Raw genomic sequence first — 22,113 nt, forward strand, 5'->3', positions numbered from 1 at the left:
AAAAATAAAATGTCTCCATTAACAAAAAAAAATTACTTGAATAAAAACTAAACAACATAAAGTCAAAGTGGAAATAAGTACTGCATTCAATCAAAAGATTATGATTTCTTTATACCATATTGCTCTTCAGTAATCATTAGATTTAAACAGAGAAGATGGGCACATCCGTCTACCTGATGCAATAGTTCACACTACACAATCTTTTGCCCCAATTTTCCCCTTACAACAATCTTAGAATGCTGGATGTTCTAAGATTGTCGCTTGCGATTTCGTAACCGATCATCCTGTAGTGTGTGGCGTGTTATGGTAGATCGGGTCCAGTCGGTAGATGGTCGTGGCCTCCGATCTAAATCAGGGGTTTTCCCCGACTGGGAGCGTTAACGCAGCCTGTTGAATGTGACATGTAGCCAATCAGAAAGCGTGGATTCTCCTCTGTGCTTTCTGAGGAAATTATGGAGGGAAATTCCAAACAACTGACACGCAGAACCCGAAATAACAGCGTGTGAAGCCAATGGGCAACTGATGGGACGGCACAATTGGTTCACAACTCCTCAGTCAGTTCAATGTCTCAACTATAAATATTTACTTTAATCTGTCTGTACAGTCACTGGTGGAGAAAAATCACCATTTAAAATAACAAAATAAATAAATAAATAAAGCCTGGTGGGGGAAAAATAAAGCCTGGTGGGGGAAAAATAAAGCCTGGTAGCCCGCCAGGCTGATAAAAGACTGGAAGAAACGCTGACTACTGTCTATAGCTCTGATTGTAAGCGGGAACCCTGTCTACATCACCATTTCTAAATAGGAACATTCTGTGTTTATATTTCTAAGCGATCTTTGGGCTGCTCTTGGTCCTATCCCTCACCTAGGACCTGTTTTCCCTGGCAGACCCGACCCAAATGGCACCAGGCCTCCGATGGTTCCTAGGATCACTGGGACACTCAAACCCCTCCACCACAATAAGGTGGCAGCCCACGGAGGGGAAAAACCAAAGCCAGAAACAGTTCCCTGCTCTGAGCTGATCTGGAGAGAGACCAGAAGGTGGCGCTCTGGAGTTTCTAACTAAACAGTCAGTTTAATTAGAAACTAAACCTTTTCTAACTAAAAAGTTTAGTTAGAATCTAAGCTTTTTGTTTTCTCTGATATTTTTTTCTCCATAGAAGCTACACCTGGTCTGGTGTCAATTATCGGTGATTGCTTCCTGGAAAAGGGCACTGGCTGACATGATGCTGCCATCACCTGACAGTTCTCCATCTCCTTTTCATTTCCACCAACATGGAAAGTTCTCCTGGCTCTGTTGACCCGTTGTTGTGTCTCTGCTCCGTCTTCTCTCAGCTCCAGTCGGTCATGGCAGATGGCTGCTGGTACTGAGCCCAGTTCTGGTTCTGCTGGAGGTTTCTTCCTGGTAGAGGGGAGTTCTTCTCCACTGTTGCTACATACATGCTCTGTATGAGGGACGGCTGTAAAGTCAACAACTCAACACAAGCGATTTGCTGTCGCCCTCTGCTGGTCAGATGGAGTGAATGCCGTAAGTAATTACTCCATACAATCTGCTGGGTTTCGTTTGGAACAAACGTTTTACTACATATAATGCTATTAACTCATGTTAATAGCACTATGTATGTTTTATTCATAATCTATCCCTAATATATTTTTAGAATAACTTAGAGAAACAGCTACATTTTATATTTATTTTTTATAATGTAGGACTGACGATTTGTTTGAGTTTTCAAAATGTACATTTCTCTCAGAACTAATACAGTTCAATTTAGAGAAACAGTAAAAATGTGTGTGTGTGTATATATATATATATATATATATATATATATATATATATATATATATATATATATATATATATATATATATATATATATATATATATATATATATATATATATATTTACTTTAGTAACGAGTTACCGACATCACTGGATATAAAGCGAAGAAAAATATGGTGTTACGAAGTAGAAGACGATTTGCGAACTGCCTCCCATAAATAGGAAATGTCTGGAAAATACATTTGTGTGCTTAACAAATGATACCAATGTACTGTTTTCATAGTTTAAATTCTAAGTAGCTTAAGACGATGTAAAACTAAAAAGTGGATTATAAACACTTTTACTAGCAGTTCGTTTTAATAGAAGTTGGGTAAATTTGCCTGATATAAAAACTGTATTGTCTTCAGGATTAGCTAAATAAAGAAATCAATCTTTTATTTTACTAGTAAACAATATATTTAAGAGTTAAACTTGGTTATATAAAGCTATCCCTTTTTCGTCAGGCAGCACCTACGTCGGTAGACGAATTTAATTTACTTCAAGAATGAGCGAGGCTTTTTGAAATGAAAAGGTTACTCTTATGTTGTTCCCCAAAAATGTGCACTATTGCCGTGAAAAGCAGTAGTGAAATTCATTTGAGTACCTAAGCGAATAAATACATAAACTGTTTTAGGTTAGCTTGAAATTATCAACATTGGCATAATTTTAATATTTAATGTAGCCCTGATGTTGGATTTTCTGTCAGAATCTTTCTCTTTACGGTATAACGTCAGTCACGTGACTATTGCGGAAGTCAACAATGGAGGCAGGGAGTGTAGCGCCCTGAACCTTCCTGATGTTTGTTACTTTTTAGACATTTTATAATGTATTTTTTAAGCGGAAACCTAAAGGAAGCCTCAGAACGAATGAAGATAAAAGTGTTAATTTACTGAGAGACGATTTTTAGCTGCTTAATCTGAAGAAAAACAATTGTTAATAATGGATAAAGATAATTATGGAGCCTCAAAAGTGAACGTGTTCCTTGTTTTGACTTACGGCATTTTGGTGAGTTTCATGATTTCTGTAGGTTTTTTAAAGTTTTAACCAGATAAAACATATCTGGTTCTAAAAGGTCTGACTGAAAACATGACCATGATCTAGTTGTATTTATTTATACCGAGTCTGCTGCTACTGCTTTAGCCAGCTTCTTAGCAAACATGGTGCTTGTGACTTGTTAACCGGATCTCCTGTAGTTTGCACAATTAATGACTTTACATTTTAGGAGCAGTGTAACACAATATTTGATCAGTTTTCAAGCTAACTTGTTAAAACCATGGTTTATCATACTAGCATTTGGCCCGTGATTTGCTATCAATGTTGCTTCATTTGCTTGTTAAGTGTTCGTCTTTAGTCAATGTCAATTATTTAATTTCTGTTGCTGTAATACCGCCTCAGTTTAAGTTAATTACCTTCTGAAAAGAGAACTTATATTACAAATAACTGGCTCAAAATTCTTTATTTTATGTCTTGTTATGAGACAGTTTTCTGCTAGGAAACTCCCATTACTACAGACAGACTGATAGGGTCAGCTGCCCACATCAAGAAAAGGAAAGTCCATAGTTTCTGTGTCCCAGCAGGACAAACCTGTTCAACTGTCAACAAGGTGGACCTGCATGTCTCGAGGCAGATTGTTTTAATGTTCTGGCTAAGCATTGTATATCCATACATCTGTAAGAAGAGTTTAAAAAGACTGTTTTATTCTTCTACTTTGTGTTTAGGTGTTTGTTTTGCTGTTCATCTTTATAAAAAGACAAATTATGCACTTTGCCATTAAGTCTCGACGAGGACCACATGTTCCCATTGGCCACAATGCTCCAAAGGTCGAACACACACACTCACACACCCACACACACACACACACACCCACACACACATCACAAGTTTGATCCTGCAAAGTATTTCAGTTGTTAATCTACCAGTTTAATGTGTTTTGTTGGTCTAGTAGGAGATGAAACAATTAATTGAAGCCAAATTGTGCGAGGTCCAGAAAATCCACTTTGAGCCCCGTCTGTTGTCCCCAGCTGATGACCGACTAACACAGAGACGACAGTCTGGTCAGCGCGTACACAACCTGCACATAAGCACTGAACCATCAGGAATAATATCACTGATAGAGATGTGTTTTGTGTGTTTATGTTTATAGGTTCTGATGGCTGTCTGTACAGGATGAAAGCACTAGATGCTGTCCGGGACACTGGTAATATCAGTTCTTTCTGTACTTGCAAGAGAAATAACCCCATCTCCTACATCAACATATTTCCTTTTGATTTCTTTAGATTTTCCTTTCCGTGAACTGGGTGGCACTCCCACCGCTGTGACGGGAAAAAGATTTCGGACCTGGCTGCTGCAGCTGCGAAATTCCCACTGCATGCTTAGAGACAAGCAGAGCTCCCTGATAGACACAGTGTTAGATGGCTACAACAAAGCACGCCATGGGGCCGAGGTCAGCAGTTTCTCTCATCTACTACATTGATCTGAATTGTGTTACCATCAATGATATGATGCAGTATGTTTTGCCACAACAGGAAACCAAATGATAAGTATTTTGTCTGAATTTATAGAAAAGACATGTAGAAACTTTTCATGCTTTACCTTCTTCCTGATATAATCATTGTACTTTTGTCAGGCTGAAGATTTATGGTTGAATGCAGTGGTGGGTAAAGTACGCAAAAATTGTACTTGAGTGAGAACTACTTCAACATATTTTTCCTCCGGTTAAAATAAGTTAAAAAAAATATTTGTAAAAAATGCTACAGAAGTACTCAGTAATTGATAATGCATTTAATTCAAATTTTTAAAATGTTAGACCAAAATGTAAAGTTATGTTCAAATTCTAGTGTTTCCAAGACTAAAATGAAAAACATAAACCAAATAAATAACCATCCAAAATATTACAATTTTCCAAATATTTTTTTCCAGTATAAAATCTTGAAACTAGTGGGTAATAGAGCTGCACAATATTAGAAAATGTTGCCATAGTGATGGTAAAAAGCGTGACAACTACACACACCACCTCTTGTTAAATGTGCACATAATGCTCTTGGTTCTCATCCACAATCATCCTTTGTTAAACCACAGTTTTCTCATAGTTCTGCAAAAGCCAAACCTTTGTTTTCTTCCTAGTGTGTTTTTAGTAGTTTTAATCGAATGTGAAGCATTGTGACTTCTTCAAGGTGCTCTGATAATTTCTTCAATCTGTTTGGAGTTGTGCAGCAGTTATGGTGAAACTGTCATAGAAGCTTTGTGTGCAAACCTCACTTATCAAACTAAAGTGAATTTCTGTCTGTAACGTCGAGGACCGAATATTTACATGATGGATTCAGTTTTCTCTGCTGTTCCACCTGTTTGTGTCCTCAGGCTTTTGGAGAAGCAGAGTTCATCAAGTACCAGGAAGCTCTAACTGAGCTAGCCGCTATGTAAGGAAGCACGACCCTTCCCCACACTGTTCCTTCCCAGATTTTGTGTTCAGAGACCTGAGCGGCACCATCGAGCCCAGCAGCCCTTCCTCCTGCTCCTCGTCCCCCACCCAAACCACCTACCTCACATCTGCAGCGCAGCAACGCAGCAAGAGGCCCAGGAACTTCCTGGAGCTGAAGAACTTCAAAGATAACTACAACACGCTAGACAGCACCCTCTGAAATAATTATGGATCTGTCCAAAGGAAAAAAGTTTTAAGTCATATACGACTGCCTGTAATCCCAGTGCCTCGCTCACTGTCGCCTGACAGCATCAGATTAAACACACTGCCTTCTTATTATGACGTGCACTGCAGAACACTGCATATCAGACCACTGATTCAAACACTGCTATCTGCCTACGTGTGGCGTCTTTCTGTTACTGCATGTATACTGTAAGTGCTATAATATAACTGATAGTAAGCAGGGTTGACTTGACCAAAACAAAGAAATTTATAGTGCTTATGCAACAGCATAGGACAATCAGTATTTATTGCACAATGTATTCACCTATGCAGATATGTTCAAATTAACCGCCTAAGTGTATAAAATAATAGTTAATAGCTATGAAATAAACTACTGTATGTGCATTTTTCTATCATGAAAGAAAACACTGTTTATGCCAGTAAATTTTATGTTTATGTATGTTTCTATGTTGTTCCTTTGAGCCATATATATGTGTTTTTTATTTCCTTTAAGCCTTTTCTTACAAAAGCCATATAATTCAGGAACTGTATTGATTAAGTGCCTCTTTTTTGATCAGTTATCTTTATTGAACAGTATTTTAGTGTTTTAATATGTGTTGGGGTTGAGGTATGACTTCAGGGGAAGACTGTTAACTGTGTAGTCTTACAAATTAGCCTGCTGATATGAGAAGCATCTATTTTTTAATTGTTAGACTTATCTAACTTTGAGTACTTTTTATTTCCTGTGGTGCTTATGAATACATGCCATGCAAAAAAGGCAATACTGTCAAGTTGCACAATATGCTTAACATAATAAACAGTAAATTCTTAACTGAAATATTCACTTCTTGCCATCTTTGTTATAGAGTCTGCACAATTTAAAAAATGCAGAATGACACGTTTATCTCAAACACAAACATCGTTATAAAGACTTAAAGTCGTTTGGAGAATTTGTTGTTATAGAGGCAGCTTCAAAGGAAATAAAGTCAAGCATTCTACTTGTCACAGCAAGTAGGAAGCAACTTCCTGTCTCAGAAACGATGTAGTTTTGTAATTAGGCTGTGTATGTATTCTTAGTCATTTCTCTTTCAAAAATAAATGTCGCTTATAAAGTAACTGAAAAGATTTTAATCTGAAAAAGTATTTATAAATACTACTTCCAATTACATGTAATTTACTACTTTAAAATATTCCAATATAAACATTTTTATCTATATTGAAAATGAATACAAAGAGCACATAAGACACAGATCCGGGTTAATTTATCCTCAAATTTTACTCCCAATTCGTACTAGAAATCATTAAACTTGTGCAGAGGTATTTTTGCAATGTTCGAGTTTGTCATAGTAGAATTTTGTAGTGAGAGAAGTGTCCAGCAGAGGTCGCCCTCATCATTTTAATCTACCAGTGTGACTGGAATGAAACAGTCACACTGGTAGATTAAAATGATTTAGACCCTAATCCTATCACCACAAATCCCGATTCCGCACAGGAAGTTCTAATTTGATCTGTAGGACGTCTCTTTAAGGAATTTAAATATTTTCTTTTGCCAGGATTCTTTTAAGTTTCTAGCTAACAGGTATTTCCAAGAAATTACCGAAGCAGTTGCTTATGTGTCTCTTTTCAGTGACCTATCAATAATTTTCTAATAATTATGAAGCATGCACTTTGTAAAGTGTTTATTCTGAAAATTACAGAGATAACAGATCAAGACAAGTACTTCATACAAAAGCTCTTCTATCAAACAGGTTTTATTTTAGCATAAATAAATAAAAAGCAGAAAGTTGTTTGAATTTTAAACATCTAATTACATGCAAAGTACAAATTAAGACGCCTTCAGTTTTCCTTCTGTGTGCTCACAGTTTCACAAAATGCCCTGCTGTTTTAGGGGACCAAACTAATTCTGAAAATGTGAAAGACCCAAATAGTAATTACATTTTTTTTTGTATATAGGTTTCTACTCACAAATGGCTGTGTACATATGAAAGGGTCATATGTTCGAAAATGACAAACCTGTACTGTTAATGCTTTTTACGTGATCTATCAGGCCAGTGTGAGTAAGCAACAGTACATCAATGCTACATTACTTTAGTTGAGCGTTGTTATGTTGTCATGAATAGGGAAAAAACTGCACAGTCAACGCTATAAACTCAAAGTTCAAATGTGTGATAAGAATGACAACAGGTCAGAACAAGGAGAGATATCACTCGACTAATAGCAAAAACAGAAAATGCACATTTGAGTCACTAACGCATCTACGTAAAGCTGACTTGCACACAGTCATGAGGCAAATACACAGCGGGAGCTGCTGATCACTCCATTGTTTCCTTCAAACATTGTTTAGTCGGAAAGCGGCTTTAGTGGAGCTGTTAAAGCTGCAGTTTGGGAAGGCTCAGCTCTGATTCTCCTTTCGATCTGATGTGGTCACCAGCAGAGCTGCTGTCTGAATTCAGTCTGGAAAAAAGTCTGCTGCTGTTGGCTGTCAGGTTCTTCTGTTTTCTCATGACCGGATCTCGATGACTTTGATGAAGGGCAGTGGTTTGTTTGAGGAGGTGGACGGCTTCAGTGGTTTACTGCAACAACGAGGGCACAGCGAATTAATCACTCTTACTGAAAACAGCAGGAGTCAAGCATTTAGGATGTAAAACAAATGAAAAGACACTCACATTAAATTAGAATAATTAAATTTAATCTCCCATTGTTTTAGTTCAGTTAGGATTACCCCAATTCTAAAATTTTTTTCTAAATGCTGGAATAATGAGAGAGAGTTTTTAGATGGATTTAGCAATTTCCTTCTGATTCAGAACATATTTGGAAAAATTGGGTCACATTCTTTGGGGTTATTGTTCTCCATGATTATGCCTGAATTTTGATCCATTTCTCTTGACGGAAAGAATGAGGTCAGATTGTTGTGATGGTCACTCCAAATCATCCACTTTATTGTGTGGAAGTTACTTTTTAACTAATTTAACTGTACGCTAAGCGTCACTGCCTATTTGCTCTTAAGTTTTAACTTCCTGGCTGATGTCTTTAGATGTCGCACCAGTTTTTCCACATAGTGTTCTTTCCTCGTGATGCTATCAGTTTTATGATTTATGATGTGCACTAGTGCATCCTGCAGCAAAACAACCCCACAACATAATGCTGCCACTCCCCTGTTGCTCAGTTTGGACTGTGTTTTCATGTTTGCAAAAAAAAAAAAAAAAGACATTTAGGACTTTTGTCCTTTGTGTCATTTGCAAACTGCAATCTGGCTTGTTGCTGTTTTTGATTAATAGCCTTGTCTTTGCTGATTTAGTGATAATACTAAGAAAATTTACATAAATATGGCCCTAAAAATATTTTATATGAATGGTAGTTCTTTTGTCTTTGCTAATTTAGTAGTGGCTTGTCAAAATGGTTCTTTGTTACATAAGATGTGTACCGTAAAAAGTCAGAAAGTCACAGACTACTAAAAGTTTATAGATATTCTAATCCCCTTAAAAATATTTATCAATTAGAAACATTTTTCCCCACTACTTAAGGTAAATTTCCTAAATTTCTAGTGTTAGATCATGTTACTACAGTACAAGATGAATTTATTTGAAGTTTTTTTGTCAAATAATTCACATCCTTACTTAAATTATGGAAAGTGCTGTTTTTGCAGAAAAAAATAAAAATAAAATCGAGGACAAAATAGGTTACCTGTACACAATCTGTGGATTGCGCTCTGTTGAGAGATAGGAGCTTGACCTTTGTCCCCCCAGGAAGTAATCCATCTGGTCACGCATTTCTCGATTCTGCACAAACAAAATGGTTTAAGAGTTATTTACAGTATTACCAAGCATTGGTTCTTCTTTTGAAATTTGCTCCTGCAGTCCAGAGATAAATATTTTTTTCTTTACTATAGCAGAGGCCAGGAGCACTTCTCACCTCAGCCTCCAAGAATGCCACTTTCTCCTCCAGCTCTTGGATCACACGGTCCCGCTCCTGGATCACCATGCGAGAGTTCTGGAGCTAAAGACGAGCAAACAGAGGAGCCCAACAGTGAGCAAACCCTGCACAAATATGAGCATGGAGTCGATGTGTTTGCTTCACAGAGTCTGGCGTATGTGCTTCTCACCTGCTCAATCATGTGTCTGACTTTCCTCTGTTGGCTTTTCAGCATGTCATCCAGATGGTGGATCTTTTCTTTGAGAATAGCCACCTCCTTCTCCAGCTGCTCAGCCCTAAAAATACACACAGACTGTTGCGGCACACTGTAGTTCTCAGGAAGTAGTAGAAATCAAAATACCGGCCTGCAAAAGAATTCAAACTCTGTGAACTTTTTATGTATTTGTCATGTTGCAAACACAAGCCAAAGGAAGGGAAATGGAAGTCAATTAGACATAACTTTGAGGGTTTCTATGTTTTGTTTTTTTTTGTTAAATTTTTCCATTGTACAGAATGAAGAACCTATCAACTGTTTGTCGTTTACTGTAAGAGAATCAGGGAGAAATCTACGATCTAAATAAAACTATAAGGTGTCCAGTTTGCTGCACTGAATGGGACACAAAACACATGTAGAGGAAGGTTCTCTGGTGAAATGAGGCCAGAACTGAATTTTACAGTCTTCATTCAGAACACTAACACTGAGGGGTGAAAAAACACAAAGAAAATGACATCGTTCAGAGGAGACGGCCTTCCACCAGGACAACAATCTACTTTCGAAAGTAGATTGTTGCCACTAGGTTTCTGACAGGGAATCATTGTAAAAAAGGAAGTTTTCAGGTTTTAATTTGTGAAAATTATCCATTTTCTTCTGCTTTTCAATTATGCACTACTTTATTTTCATCTACTCGATAATATCCCATCGACTACACTGAAGTTTGAGGTTGAGACATGTCAAAATGTGGAAAAAGTCCAGTGAGTACTTTTGTGATGCGGTTGGTGTTGTGTGACTTTAAAGGCTGACCTCTGCTCCCCCTGGTGGCCTTCCTCTCTCATCTTCCGCAGCTCACGCAGTTCGTCCTCGCGGCTGCGGATGGTCTCCCTCAGGGTGGCGCTCTCGTGCTCCATTCCTCCCAGCAGCCTCTGCAGCTCTTCAATGCGCTTGTCTTTCTTCTCGCTGGCTTCTTCTGTGACCCTCAGCTTCTCCTCCTTGTCGCTCAGATAGTCTCTAAGTCTGCTGCCTTCAGCCTAAATAAGACAGAGAGTCAAGCTTCTTTAGAAAACGAGATAAATAATGGAGGTTAAGGGTTATAATCTCCGTGTGTATATATTACCTGCAGTTTCTCTTTCTCCTCCTGGTGCTTCTTTTCTGCCTCTTGCAGCTGTGCATACAAACGCTTGCTGACCTCTCTCAGCTTGTCTCTCTCTGCTTCTTCATCTGCATCCTGTGGATAAACAGCAAAGTGTTAGCTTTGCAACTTTACAGTTGGGCACATATTTTTATGATGACCTAATAAAAACTGTTTTTGTTTCGCCTAAGCTCTGAGGGTTTGCCTATCATAAATACAACGGGTGTGTCTGCGTGCGTCACTGGAACATTTAGGTTAGAGGGGTTTCCTTCTTGTTTGTTCAGCATGCAATGCATACGTTGGCGATGTAGTGTGACTCACAGATATGAGTATAATTGGGATGTAAACACAGAGAGCTTTGTTGTGTTTGTACAAAACTCTGATGGCACACAGACGGTTGTGGAGGTGAGGAAATGTGACCGAACAGGAAAACTATTTTAGTTTAAAGCACTTGTGGAATGAGGAGGGTCTGAAAACAACAACATGTGCAGTGGGAGGAAGAACAAAGCGTGTTCCAACGATATTTTTCTCTCCCCTTGGGGGAATATAAGGAACATTGACGCTTTGACGTCATTTCTTTATGTTCTTTTTCCCACATAACCTTTCTGTTTGTGCCTCTGGGAGCGGATTGCTTTACACAATGTTCTGTGAGCTGACGCTACAAACGTGAGATTCAATATGTTCTCTAAGAGCTTCAGATGGATGAAAATAAAAAAACAAACAAACAGACAAAAAAAAAAACAGCAGCTTGAAGCAGAGCCTGTTCATGTGTTTTTCTGCTAACCTGCCCGTCGGTTTTGGATCCGGTTTTGGGAGCAGACAACCCGTTCTTTCGGAACGGGATTCCGACCTTCCACCCGTTTGTGTGCGGCTGCATAGAGGAAGACAGGAAGTCAGCAGGGAAAAAAAATATGAACCATGGCAGGAATGATAATAGAGATGAAAGGAAATGCCATAAAGCACACAGGATGAGAGGTAGAAAATAAATCCAGCGAGCGACAAATTTCGGGTACCTTTGTTTTGGCCGCCATCTGCTCTCTCAGGTTCTTCAGACAGTACCTCACCTGCAACAAACACAGAAACGTTGTGAGTGTTTCAAATGCTATTCAGGCATTTTAATGAATTAAAACAAACAACTTCCCAACTTTAAATACTCGGCATGACGCACTTAAAATTATTCCCTTTCATAATCATCAGCAACTTTTAGTAATCAGATGTGATAGACATGAAAATACATAACATTTTATGAGAATGTTTATTTTGAAAATATTTAATAAAAATTTCTCTGCAATATCGCCTCTTCATCTAATGTAAATAATTAATGACATGTCAGGTGAGAAAGACTAGAGAAAATCCTTTCAGTTGAATTAAAAAGTAACAAAGACCTAAATCTAGCTGGATCTCAGTTATTTCTGCAGAATAGCAATCTGCAGTTTTTAATTCTGTTGTAGCAGAACAAAAAAATTTTTTCCTGAAATTCAGTGTACTTTAAAATCAACAACAAAAAATACCCAAGCAAATCTTTAAGAGTTGCACTTGAATAGGTGTATTAAGTTGCAACCCTCATTTGTTTAGGACATTTCTTTTTTTTTTTTTTTTTTGAACATGCCTATTTTAGTCTCCAATTTTCTGAGCATGAACTTAGTAAGCTGAGAAAAAACAAAGAGGAAGAGAGCAGCATGTTAGCCAGAAGGATTATTTACATGATCCAAAGATGCAAATGCGTCATAATCCAGGAAACATTCTCACTGACTCGAGCGTCGTCGTGCCAGCAATAATCATAGTTCAGTCACTGACCTCCTGTATCTGTGAAACTTCATCTGACAGCATCTTCAGGTTCTCTTGTTGTTTCTGCTGCTCTTGTCTGCGAGTCTCCAGATAAACCTAAAGCAAAGAGCCACATCAATACCAGAGCCAAGTCAAACGCCTTCACAGGACACCAGAGTTCCATATCGGCTACACACACCTTGATGATCTCCACCTGCTCCTCTTTTGACTTCACTGGTTCAGGGTACGAAGCGGTCCGATCGCTGGCCGGTTGCACCAGGGCGAAAGCTCGTCCAATTGGCTGCAGATCAGTGACGAGAGGAGTTGTTTGTGATCGACTTTACAACACAGAATTTGCAGGAGCAGCTTGGATGTTAAATGTCTGGAATGTCGGCAGCAGTGATGCAATTAAACTGTTAGCTAGTAGAAGAAAGGGGGACATACTGTCCCTTCGTGAGCAAGCTATTCCTGTGTTGCATGTCATTATTGTGAGCCTGCATCACAAGAGACATTTAGTAGAAATCTCTATGGAGACCAGCCCTTCAACATCTGCTGGTTTCCTGAGAATGGCTGGACATGAGACCTTGAGCACAGAGAGAGCGAATGTTACGCAACCTCGCTGAAGCGGACTTCCCCTCAGTTCTGGTAGAACAAAACGAGCTGCGAGACATCCAGATGCGTGTCGACTACTGTAATAAAAACCTGATGGCCGCTGTGACATGAGTATGAGCTTTACCTACAGTTGATGTGATCCACAGTTGATCCATTACCTTCTCTCTGAACTAATTCCTCAGTCACTGAGATCGTCACGTAAAGTGTCAGGTTTTAAATAGAGACTACATGACTAATTTTCCGTGAGTGTGTGGAAATTCAAGTTTGGATGTGCAAATGATTAATTCACAAGTGTATATATATATATATATATATATATATATATATATATATATATATATATTTATATACAAAAATACAATTTTAATTTTACTCCAATTAAGTCCTAGAATAAAAATTGGTAAAATTCTGTATGATTCCTCAACTCTGGGTCTGCCCTGTTTAGGTACAGTCAACTTTGACGCATTAGCAAACCTAACCCAATTCAGTAAAAGGTTGTAAAATCTTTGTAAATATAAAAACTTAATATCTTAGACAATCAGCATCACCAGTCCCATTTTACCAGGGCATGAGACAGAGAATATCTCGTCCACACCCCAGTAAAGTTCCTAATCAAACTTTATGACCTTTAAAGGCCAAAGCATCTCAACATTCACTTTAAAAGATTACCAGAAAGTTGTGAGTTAGCCTAAAAGTCTAAATCACCCCTAAATAGGACTAAAACATAATGTGCTGTCTATTTTTAATGTGTTCCCAGCATATCAAAGTAAAGCCATTAGAGTAAGTATTTATATTCAAAAGATTGATAAAAATACAAAAATGTAAATATTGATCTGGACAAGTGCTAATCACAGTCAGTATATTCACAGCACTTCTCCTCGCCGCTACAATCACATAGTTTTCTTCTACATGGCGGGTTCTGCTTTTTTTTATCACTTATCCAAAGTGTTTCTCGTAAGCAGGAAATTCCTTACCTTATCTCTGTGCTGGTCTGCGCTCCGGTTCGCCTCTCTCTGGTCGTGGAGCGTGAGTCGCAGTCGTCTACAACCGTCCTGAAAAATGAGGCAAAACGAAATGATTCAAAAGAGTCCGTTATGTGATGAAGAGTCTGTTTGAATGCTATTTTGAGGAGGAGAAAGGGGGGGTGGAGGGGAAGAAGAGAAGGAGGAGGACAGAATGAGTCATAGGGTGGGAGAAAGTGGGCAGCAACCAGTACAAGATGGGGAACAAACGTCAGAAAGAAAGCGAAACTTTTTCCAGCCCTGCACAGAGACAGATTGTTTGGTTTAAATTGTGCGCTGCGGACGTCAGAGGGACTTAGGTGAAAAACCCTCCAGAAGCTCGCAGCCAGCTGGAAGCCGAGGCTGGATTTCAGGGAAAAACTGTCATGTGGAGTAAAACAGAGTCTTTCCATGGCAACAAATCCTCCCAGTAGCCATAAACAATCTGGCAGAGGAATGAAATAAGTGTGACCATGAAGACTGAGAGTGAAAAAAGTTATAAAAAACACTGAAGAAAACTACCATTATCACCAATTTGACAATGATTTTATGCTATTTTTTTAAAAGCTTGGCGCTTTTTTAACCTACCAGAATCTAAATAAGCAGTGATTCACTGCAGACGGTGAAGTTTTATTATAGTTGGATCTAAGTGCAACCATGCACTTCTTAAAGCATTTTGACTTCAGCATTCAAATAGTTTGCAACTTCTTCAAAGTCTCAGACTGCTTCAGTGCACGTTAATGAAGCGACTCTCTTTATTACCCATTCTATATTTGCACTGTACGTCCTATTCATAGTAAAGCACTGTCACACAGATGATCTGCAACTAAACCCTAAAAATTAAGCAAGTCGAGATTTAACTGAACTGAAAAGGTGGATGGAAGTCAGCCTTTTCAACTTAAATGAAAGCAAGACAGAAATCTAAAAATATTTGGAATCTATTGACGCTGCAGTTCATTTAGCTCTCAGTTTGGACCCTCTGGAAAACGACGTAGAGCTACCTGTCCTTATGCCTGGACTACGATGCTCTGGATTTTGAGGTAAGCCATCTTTCCTGTTTCATGTGCAAATACTAACCCGATCGAGGTGTTGTTACACTAGATGGATTTTAGAGTCAACGTTCATAATTCTATCATATTTTGAGAAGACAATCCCTGGAGGAGAAGCAACCTTCATCGCTGATCTCCTTCCTCGCTAGAGAGCTGAGATCCACAGCTTCTCTCTGGTCAAACCAGCCGTTTGAGGCGGAAAGGTAGCCAAGCCCTTTTGAGGCACAAACATTTTTAAAAATGTCTGCTCTTTTTATTTGATTTCAGCCTGCTGTTTCTCTGTATGGTGCAATGTGAAATAAAAAGCCTTAGATAACCACATATTTTGAGAAAAATTCTGGGCATGCATTAAAAGGAATATGAAAGTAGCTTCTGTAGCGGGAAATCTCTGGAACAGGATGTTACTGGGAGTGTGTTTCCCAGCAGAAGGGAAGCCCCCCTGAAAGAGCGGCTCAGTAAAATGTCAAGAGTAAATGTGAGGGAAGAGGTCACAGACGTTACATAACCGTAACGTCTCAAATCAATGTAGCATGTTCTGTTTATTGGGTCATCTTTTGTTCCGCTCATAATCAGAGATAAATACAATAGTGCAATAAATGATGTCATCACTCTAAAATGCAAACACAGGCGCAGGGCTGTGTTTGCATTTACAGGATCACTAATGTCCAACAGGAAAACCTGAGCATCTTCCTCTATGTGAAACTCAAAGTTAAACTATGATGGATCTTCTGCTGGTCGTGGTTCAATAGTTATGATTTGCTGTTTATTTTTCAAAGCCTTAACTTTCTTTCAGCAGGTGACCTGCCAAGCTCCAACTTGTTTCCATTTTTGGAACAGATTTAAAGACAATGCTTCTTCTGCTGAAAAACAATAGAGTTCAGAGGTGGGGTTGTTGTATAAAGTCCTGCTTTTAGCTTCAAGGAGATTAGATCAAGGATCAACAATGTCTTTCACATCAAAGCAGAAATTATTTTGGTGGCAGCAATAACCAGACGACGAATCAGTTAACAGAATAAAGTAACTGCTAATATATCCAAACAGATTTTTATCTATTACTTCATATGTGGACTATCAAGGAAAGTATGGAAGAAATATTTTTTTTCTTTCCCACCTTCTATGATGTTTCTGTGCACTGAAATTATGTCTGGGTTTTGTTTTCTGTCCTTTCTTGAAGTATTGGTTCAATCTGAGCATCCATGAGGGGGAAACGGAGATTTAGGTGATTTTCTTGTTTGTTTTTAGAGACCTCTGTTGGTAAAGGTGTCTGTTGTTATGCACAAGCTGTGGTAAAAAACAAAATAAGAATTTGCTTTGTATTCTGTTAAGAGTAAAGTGTGATTATCAGTCAGTCTTTGCAAAGAAACCCTACTGTCTCTTAATTTTACCAAATAAATTTGCTCTTGTTGCGTAATGTAACGATAAGAAGCGTCATAAATGAGAAGCTTTGTTTGCACAGTCTTTAAATTTGCTGCTTATCTTTCCAGGGCTAACAGCAATAAAAGAACAGGCACTGAGAGGTGAATTTAAATGGGAAAATTAGAAGGCAAGACATGAAAAGCAAAAAAATAAAACACCCTCTAAATGACTCAAGTCCAAGTAAACCAACAAAAATCCAACTACAAAAGGGAAAATTATCCTATTGTACAACAGGCTTTCCTCTCGGATTGCAGACTGAGAGGAAAAGCCGTCTCTGAAAGCTCTAGCACCCCGATGAGGCCAGGAGCAGAGAGGAAGGGTTTTGGGAAACAGGGAACAGTGGGAGAGTTGTTAAGAAGGAATGCTTCATTGTACAACTTTCCCGGCTCCTCGCACACACCACTCTGTTAATCCTCATTCTGGGGCGAGCTTTTGACACGGTAGCCTCCGTGTCTGCTGGAAAAAAAAATGCTGTCCATCCCTCAGCTGTAATACTAGCCTTCCTGTGAACTCAGACAAAAGAGAGCAGTTGGACGCGAACTGCAAACAGCCACTTTAACCCAAACACAAGAAGAACGCATTAGCTTCTGGCCACTGACAGAAACATGAGCCTGAGCTCACACACAACCCACGGTGCCTCATTGAGGACAAAAGATCAGGACACGCCGAAAGGACATGGGGACGCTTGTTTTGGATTCAAACATGAGAAGGGATGTAAATTATCGGAGGTAAACATGCTGAGGGGTAAAGAGACACCTGGGAATTCACCTGGTAAACAACATTTTTGAAGATCTCTGTTACACACACAGACTTTGTGCCTTCATGTGAGCTTCCTGCATACCACAAAGGATACCACAAGGTGTTTTGTGTGCACACATCATCATGCATTAAATGTTTTGTTTCTCCTGTGCACTCAGGCTGAACAGCTGTCACTTTTGTCTTTTGTCCAACAGCAATATAAACCTCTGCTCTGAAAGGACAGGTGTGATCCGACAGATCAGCAGCGGGTGAATTAATTATCATTCCAGATTCATCCATCCCTGCACAGATCCTTTACCAAAGTTTCCGTATGATACTTGAACCAGGGAAACAACAATGCAAAGACTGTTCCTCTGTGAGCATCAGGAAATGCTTTTCATCCAAATAAAAGATAATCTCCCTTCTGAGTTATTTCTATGATCAGGAAATATTTGACTAAAGAGTAAGTCAACAAAGCTCTCGCACCAACTTTAAAGGCCTGACAGAAACTTTATTCGGGGAACATCAATCTTCTCAGTAAAATAAATACTGCGGTTAACACACCCAGCCTGAGTTGACAAGGTGCATTTAAAGGTAAACTTAAGGATGTGAGACTCCGAAATCTCTCAAAGGTTGATCGGAATCAACCAGTTTCAACTTGATCAGCCAGTCAGAAAATCTGAAATCCAAACAATGAGGTAACAAGCTTTTTAGAAAGAAAACTGCACTTTCTTTTTCATGTTGAGAAATATCTGCACTTCCTTTAGACTACATGAGAGTGAGAAAGACCAAGACTTTCAGCAGATTCAATTCATTTGTACTCAATTGTGCTTATTTAAAGTATTAGTAAAAGTTTTTTTTTTTCCACATGAAGTTTTCTGTGCCATTGTCTGTCCTTAAAAATGTATTTACTATGTTAGAAGGAAAAGTGTATTCTACAGAACATATTTCTGTGATATCTTTTCACAATATAGATATTAAAACCAAAAGAGAGCAAGTTGAAATTGGGACTAGCAGGTCAGACTTCACAAAAACCAGATTGGTCATCTGATTGGTGTGTCTCTAAAATATATAAAAGGGTTTTTGGACATTTTGTTAATTTGTAGCGCCACTTTCTGATTTGAGAAGTCACAATAGATATGCCGTAAACAAGAAAAAGTTTCCCAATCACAAAAATGCACACTAAAGCACTGGATGAAAGGTTATTTTATAGAGCGGGGGCAGTGCCGCAGAAAGCTGGGTTGTTCCAGCTTTGCCATCATGTGACACCTTTTAGGGCGGACAATACAAATAAAAGTATTTCCATGGAACTAAGTCACAGAGTGAGAGTTGTTGGGTCAGGACAAACTCCACACTAACATGGAGATAAATGAAATTTAACAACCCTCCTAAAATCCACACTTTCTACATAAACCAGGTGTGCTCTGGCATATTTCAGATACGTGTGTAAGTCATGTCTCGCCCATTCCCTGCCTCTGATGTCAGCCTCTCCAGACGGAGAGTGAGGAAAGACATGAGGAATGTGCTCAATGGGGAAGTTACAACAACTGAAGGGATACTTGTGTCATTCCTTAAAAAGTGCCTTACCACACAAAAAAGGAAATTTGTAAGCAGTAGTTTTAAATTGCAAAATATCTCATACTGATAACAGGTTTATAGATGATTTTAGAAAATGTTTTAGAATATTTAATTTTAAAGTCTGTTAGTTTTTCTTTTTTTGGTTGTATGCCTCCTGGGTACAAAACAAGATGACACTCGCTGAACAAAATTGTCTCCTGTACATAAAAATTCCCTCTCATCACCATTTATCTACATTTCAGTTCCGCGGCGGCTTTTTGGCACGCTAGGAGGTGAGACTGCATTCATTTACCTATCCTTGAATAAACATATCAGACACCAGATATGTAAATACTGAAGGTGGGAGATTATTTGCGTGCTGAATTTAACTTTGATAAGGGCGGACCGGTTTTCTGTGCGACACTGATGCAAAATTCCCTTTTTCAAAAAGTAATGGCTGATGGATTAAATGCGTCCTGGATAAACAAAGGGATTATTGTAGCTGTGCGCATTCTTCTGTGCAGTTATCGGTTTAATAGGTATGTGAGAGGTGCTGCCCTTGTTACACTTTGACCTTTGTGTTGGATATACTTTGCACGGAGAGGAGCAATAGATTATCAGTCTAGACCACAGGACAGAAATGTGGGTTACATCTTTCAGCTCAAGCTTAGCTGGTAGGGTTTATGAAGTGTGGCCTGATGGGAGCTCAGCAGGAGAGCACCGAAGTGGAAGACAGAGGGTGAAAGTGTCATGTTGCTCCGCAACCTTGTAAAACCCAGTGCTGGTCAACAGTTTGCCTTTTCAGGAAAGGTCAATGATTAAACCAAGAGAATCACACATTGATAACCCCAATCAGCGCAAGTTATTTTATGGAATGTTGCCCCAGGTTACTCTCATGTTGCATTAACAGCAAAAAAAAAACAACAAAAAAACAAATCAAAATACTCTCTTTTGTGTTTTTACACATAAATCATGTCTTAAGGAATCCCTGTTTAGTTCAGTGCCCTGCGACAGACTGGTGACCTGTCCAGGGTGAACCCGCCTCTCGCCCGGAACGTAGCTGGAGATTGGGACCAGCAACCCTCCCGACCCCAATAGGGACAAGGGTGAACAGAAAATGGATGGATGGATGTTTAGTTCAGAATAAACCAGATCTGATCAGTCTCAGTATCAGTGAAATTTAAAAGAGGGAATTTCAAATGTTGTCCAGATTTAAAAGAAAAATAAAACAGGCCTGTAACAGCCATATCTTTTTCAATACAAGGAGGCACCTACTCCCATTTAGGTGGACTTGCAAAAATAAAAAATAAAAAACTTGCTTGGGCCCCCTGGCACAAGGGTGCCCTGGGTAAAGAATCATATCACCTTTATTAAAAACATTTTTTTTTTTTTTTTTGCACAAATGTGGCAAGAGAGGTGAAAAGCATATCACCCCTATTGAGGTCAATCAAGCACATAGAATTTAAAATATCCTCCTTCGGATGAATGTAGCAAAGAAAAAAGCTGGGAAAAAAGACCACTTTTTAATCTGTCTTTGCGCAGGTGGCAGACAAAGTGCACAACCTGGGCTGCCTTCTCTGTCTGTCACAACTGATTGGAAGTGTAAGCCTTTACATGATGTGACCAGAAGGCACCTGTCAAAGACACAGATGTTATCTGGACTAATTCTGACCTGGTCTCTATGCGAGTCTGTTCAGGAGCTGAAGGGGGAATAATGCTTTAATTACTTTAGAGATTTAAGTAAATACAGCACTTAGAGCAGATGAAGGCATTTGCCTTCACGAACCATCACAAAGGTATGCAATTAAGAAGAAACCAAAAGACATGTAGAAGAAGCAAAAGGAGAAAAATTAAAGGGAACAAAAGTTTCCCAAGTTTTCCACGGAGGACACAAACATACAGAGATATAGTTGGAAATGAGTTGTGTGAATATTTGAAGGAACTTACAGGATATTCATTGTTCCTGATGTCTTCAAAGGTGCAAAGACTTCTAGTCACTCCGTTCATCTTCCTCTCGGATTCAATAAATACCCCACACTCAAAGAAATAAATAGATGAATAAATAAATAAACTGCGCTGTGTCTCCCGGCGGACCGTCCACAGTAACTGCTGTGTCTTTCTGTCTAACCCACGCTTATTGTCTGGCTCCTCTCTTTGGGAATAACTTTTCTCGGTGCGTCACTGTGGGAGTGAACAACAAAACCAAACGGAGCCGCCCACAAAACGGACCGAAACAGCCAAATAGGGAGCAGGAGAGAAAGAAAAAAAACGCGGACTGTAAGGGGAGTGTCAGAAACACATTGTTGGACCGAATCTGCAGCCACCGGTACAGCAACTTCTGGAACAATGACCCCCTGTAGCTTCACCTTCAAATGAGGAGAAAAAATAAAGAATGAAACATTACAATATGGCCATTCTTATTATATAATACAAATGGTCAACCCTATATGAAACGCTGCCGTGAGGGCAGCAGCCCAGTTTCCGTGTAAATTATTAAGTGAGAAAGCTTAAACGCCTGACTGAGCCTCTTTCAAAAAAAGTCTCCTCACATTACAAAGCTGTGGAGACAAACTGTGATTTCGGGAGCTCTAAAAATATAGCTAATACGTAAACAAAGTTACAAACTTCAAACATTTTTTTTTCAATTAACAAGTCTAATTTTTCAAAAATGGATTAATTTTGCTGAAATTAATCAATTTAATCAAGACTGGGTACTGCTCGATCTAGGCGAGGGGGATGACGTCACGTCCAGCGCCTTTTTGTTGCTAACTAACATACAAGCCAATAGAGCGCATAAATATAAGGTAAAACACAAAAGAAAGAAACAAATCTGGTTCAACTATTTCAAATATACAAACTAGAAAACAATTCCTTGAATGCAGCCCCAGTTAATTGAAAAACAAAGATAAATGCAGAAACACAAGTGGACAATAAAGCCTAGCTGCAAAAACCTGGACGGACAGCATGTATCTACTAATGGTTGCAAAGTGTGTTTTTAGCAACCTCCAGATACAGTTTTTGGGACTTCCTCATGTTCACTTTTTCTTTGATTACTATATGTTCTCCTTTTTTCAGTTTACCAATCCTTGAAGAATTTATTATTATTATTTTTTTAAAGTATGATCATTGCCGTATCTGCGGGACTAACAGATGAATGGGTGACAACCATTTTTGAGGCTTTAAGACTCCAGTGTACCACAGGGAAATTCATTATCCACAAATGGACAAAACATGACCAGCCTTCCAAAATTACTC

The 22,113-nt window shown here is 38.8% G+C and overlaps 2 protein-coding genes across 2 annotated transcripts; one reads left to right on the forward strand and one right to left on the reverse strand.

Annotated features, from left to right (window-relative positions):
* Positions 1-2,539: 2,539 nt before the first annotated feature.
* Positions 2,540-6,298, forward strand: lg05h1orf43 (linkage group 05 C1orf43 homolog). The gene is given in 7 exon segments (XM_044117102.1): positions 2,540-2,825; positions 3,539-3,640; positions 3,766-3,874; positions 3,964-4,017; positions 4,097-4,263; positions 5,178-5,232; positions 5,235-6,298. Coding segments are annotated over 7 exon segments (777 nt in total). The 5' UTR covers positions 2,540-2,759; the 3' UTR covers positions 5,459-6,298.
* An 826-nt stretch (positions 6,299-7,124) lies between these two features.
* tuft1a (tuftelin 1a) lies at positions 7,125-21,000 on the reverse strand. The gene is made up of 12 exons (XM_044116525.1): positions 20,806-21,000; positions 14,072-14,149; positions 12,685-12,786; positions 12,516-12,602; positions 11,732-11,782; positions 11,503-11,589; positions 10,704-10,814; positions 10,394-10,617; positions 9,563-9,668; positions 9,373-9,456; positions 9,145-9,239; positions 7,125-8,033 (listed from the first exon to the last, which is right to left on the reverse strand). Exons 1-12 carry the CDS (start codon positions 20,863-20,865, stop codon positions 7,961-7,963), a joined length of 1,158 nt encoding a protein of 385 aa, XP_043972460.1. The 5' UTR covers positions 20,866-21,000; the 3' UTR covers positions 7,125-7,960.
* Between the last annotated feature and the right edge of the window lie 1,113 nt (positions 21,001-22,113).

Source organism: Gambusia affinis, linkage group LG05 (assembly GCF_019740435.1).
Source record: "Gambusia affinis linkage group LG05, SWU_Gaff_1.0, whole genome shotgun sequence".
Lineage (NCBI taxonomy): Eukaryota > Metazoa > Chordata > Actinopteri > Cyprinodontiformes > Poeciliidae > Gambusia > Gambusia affinis.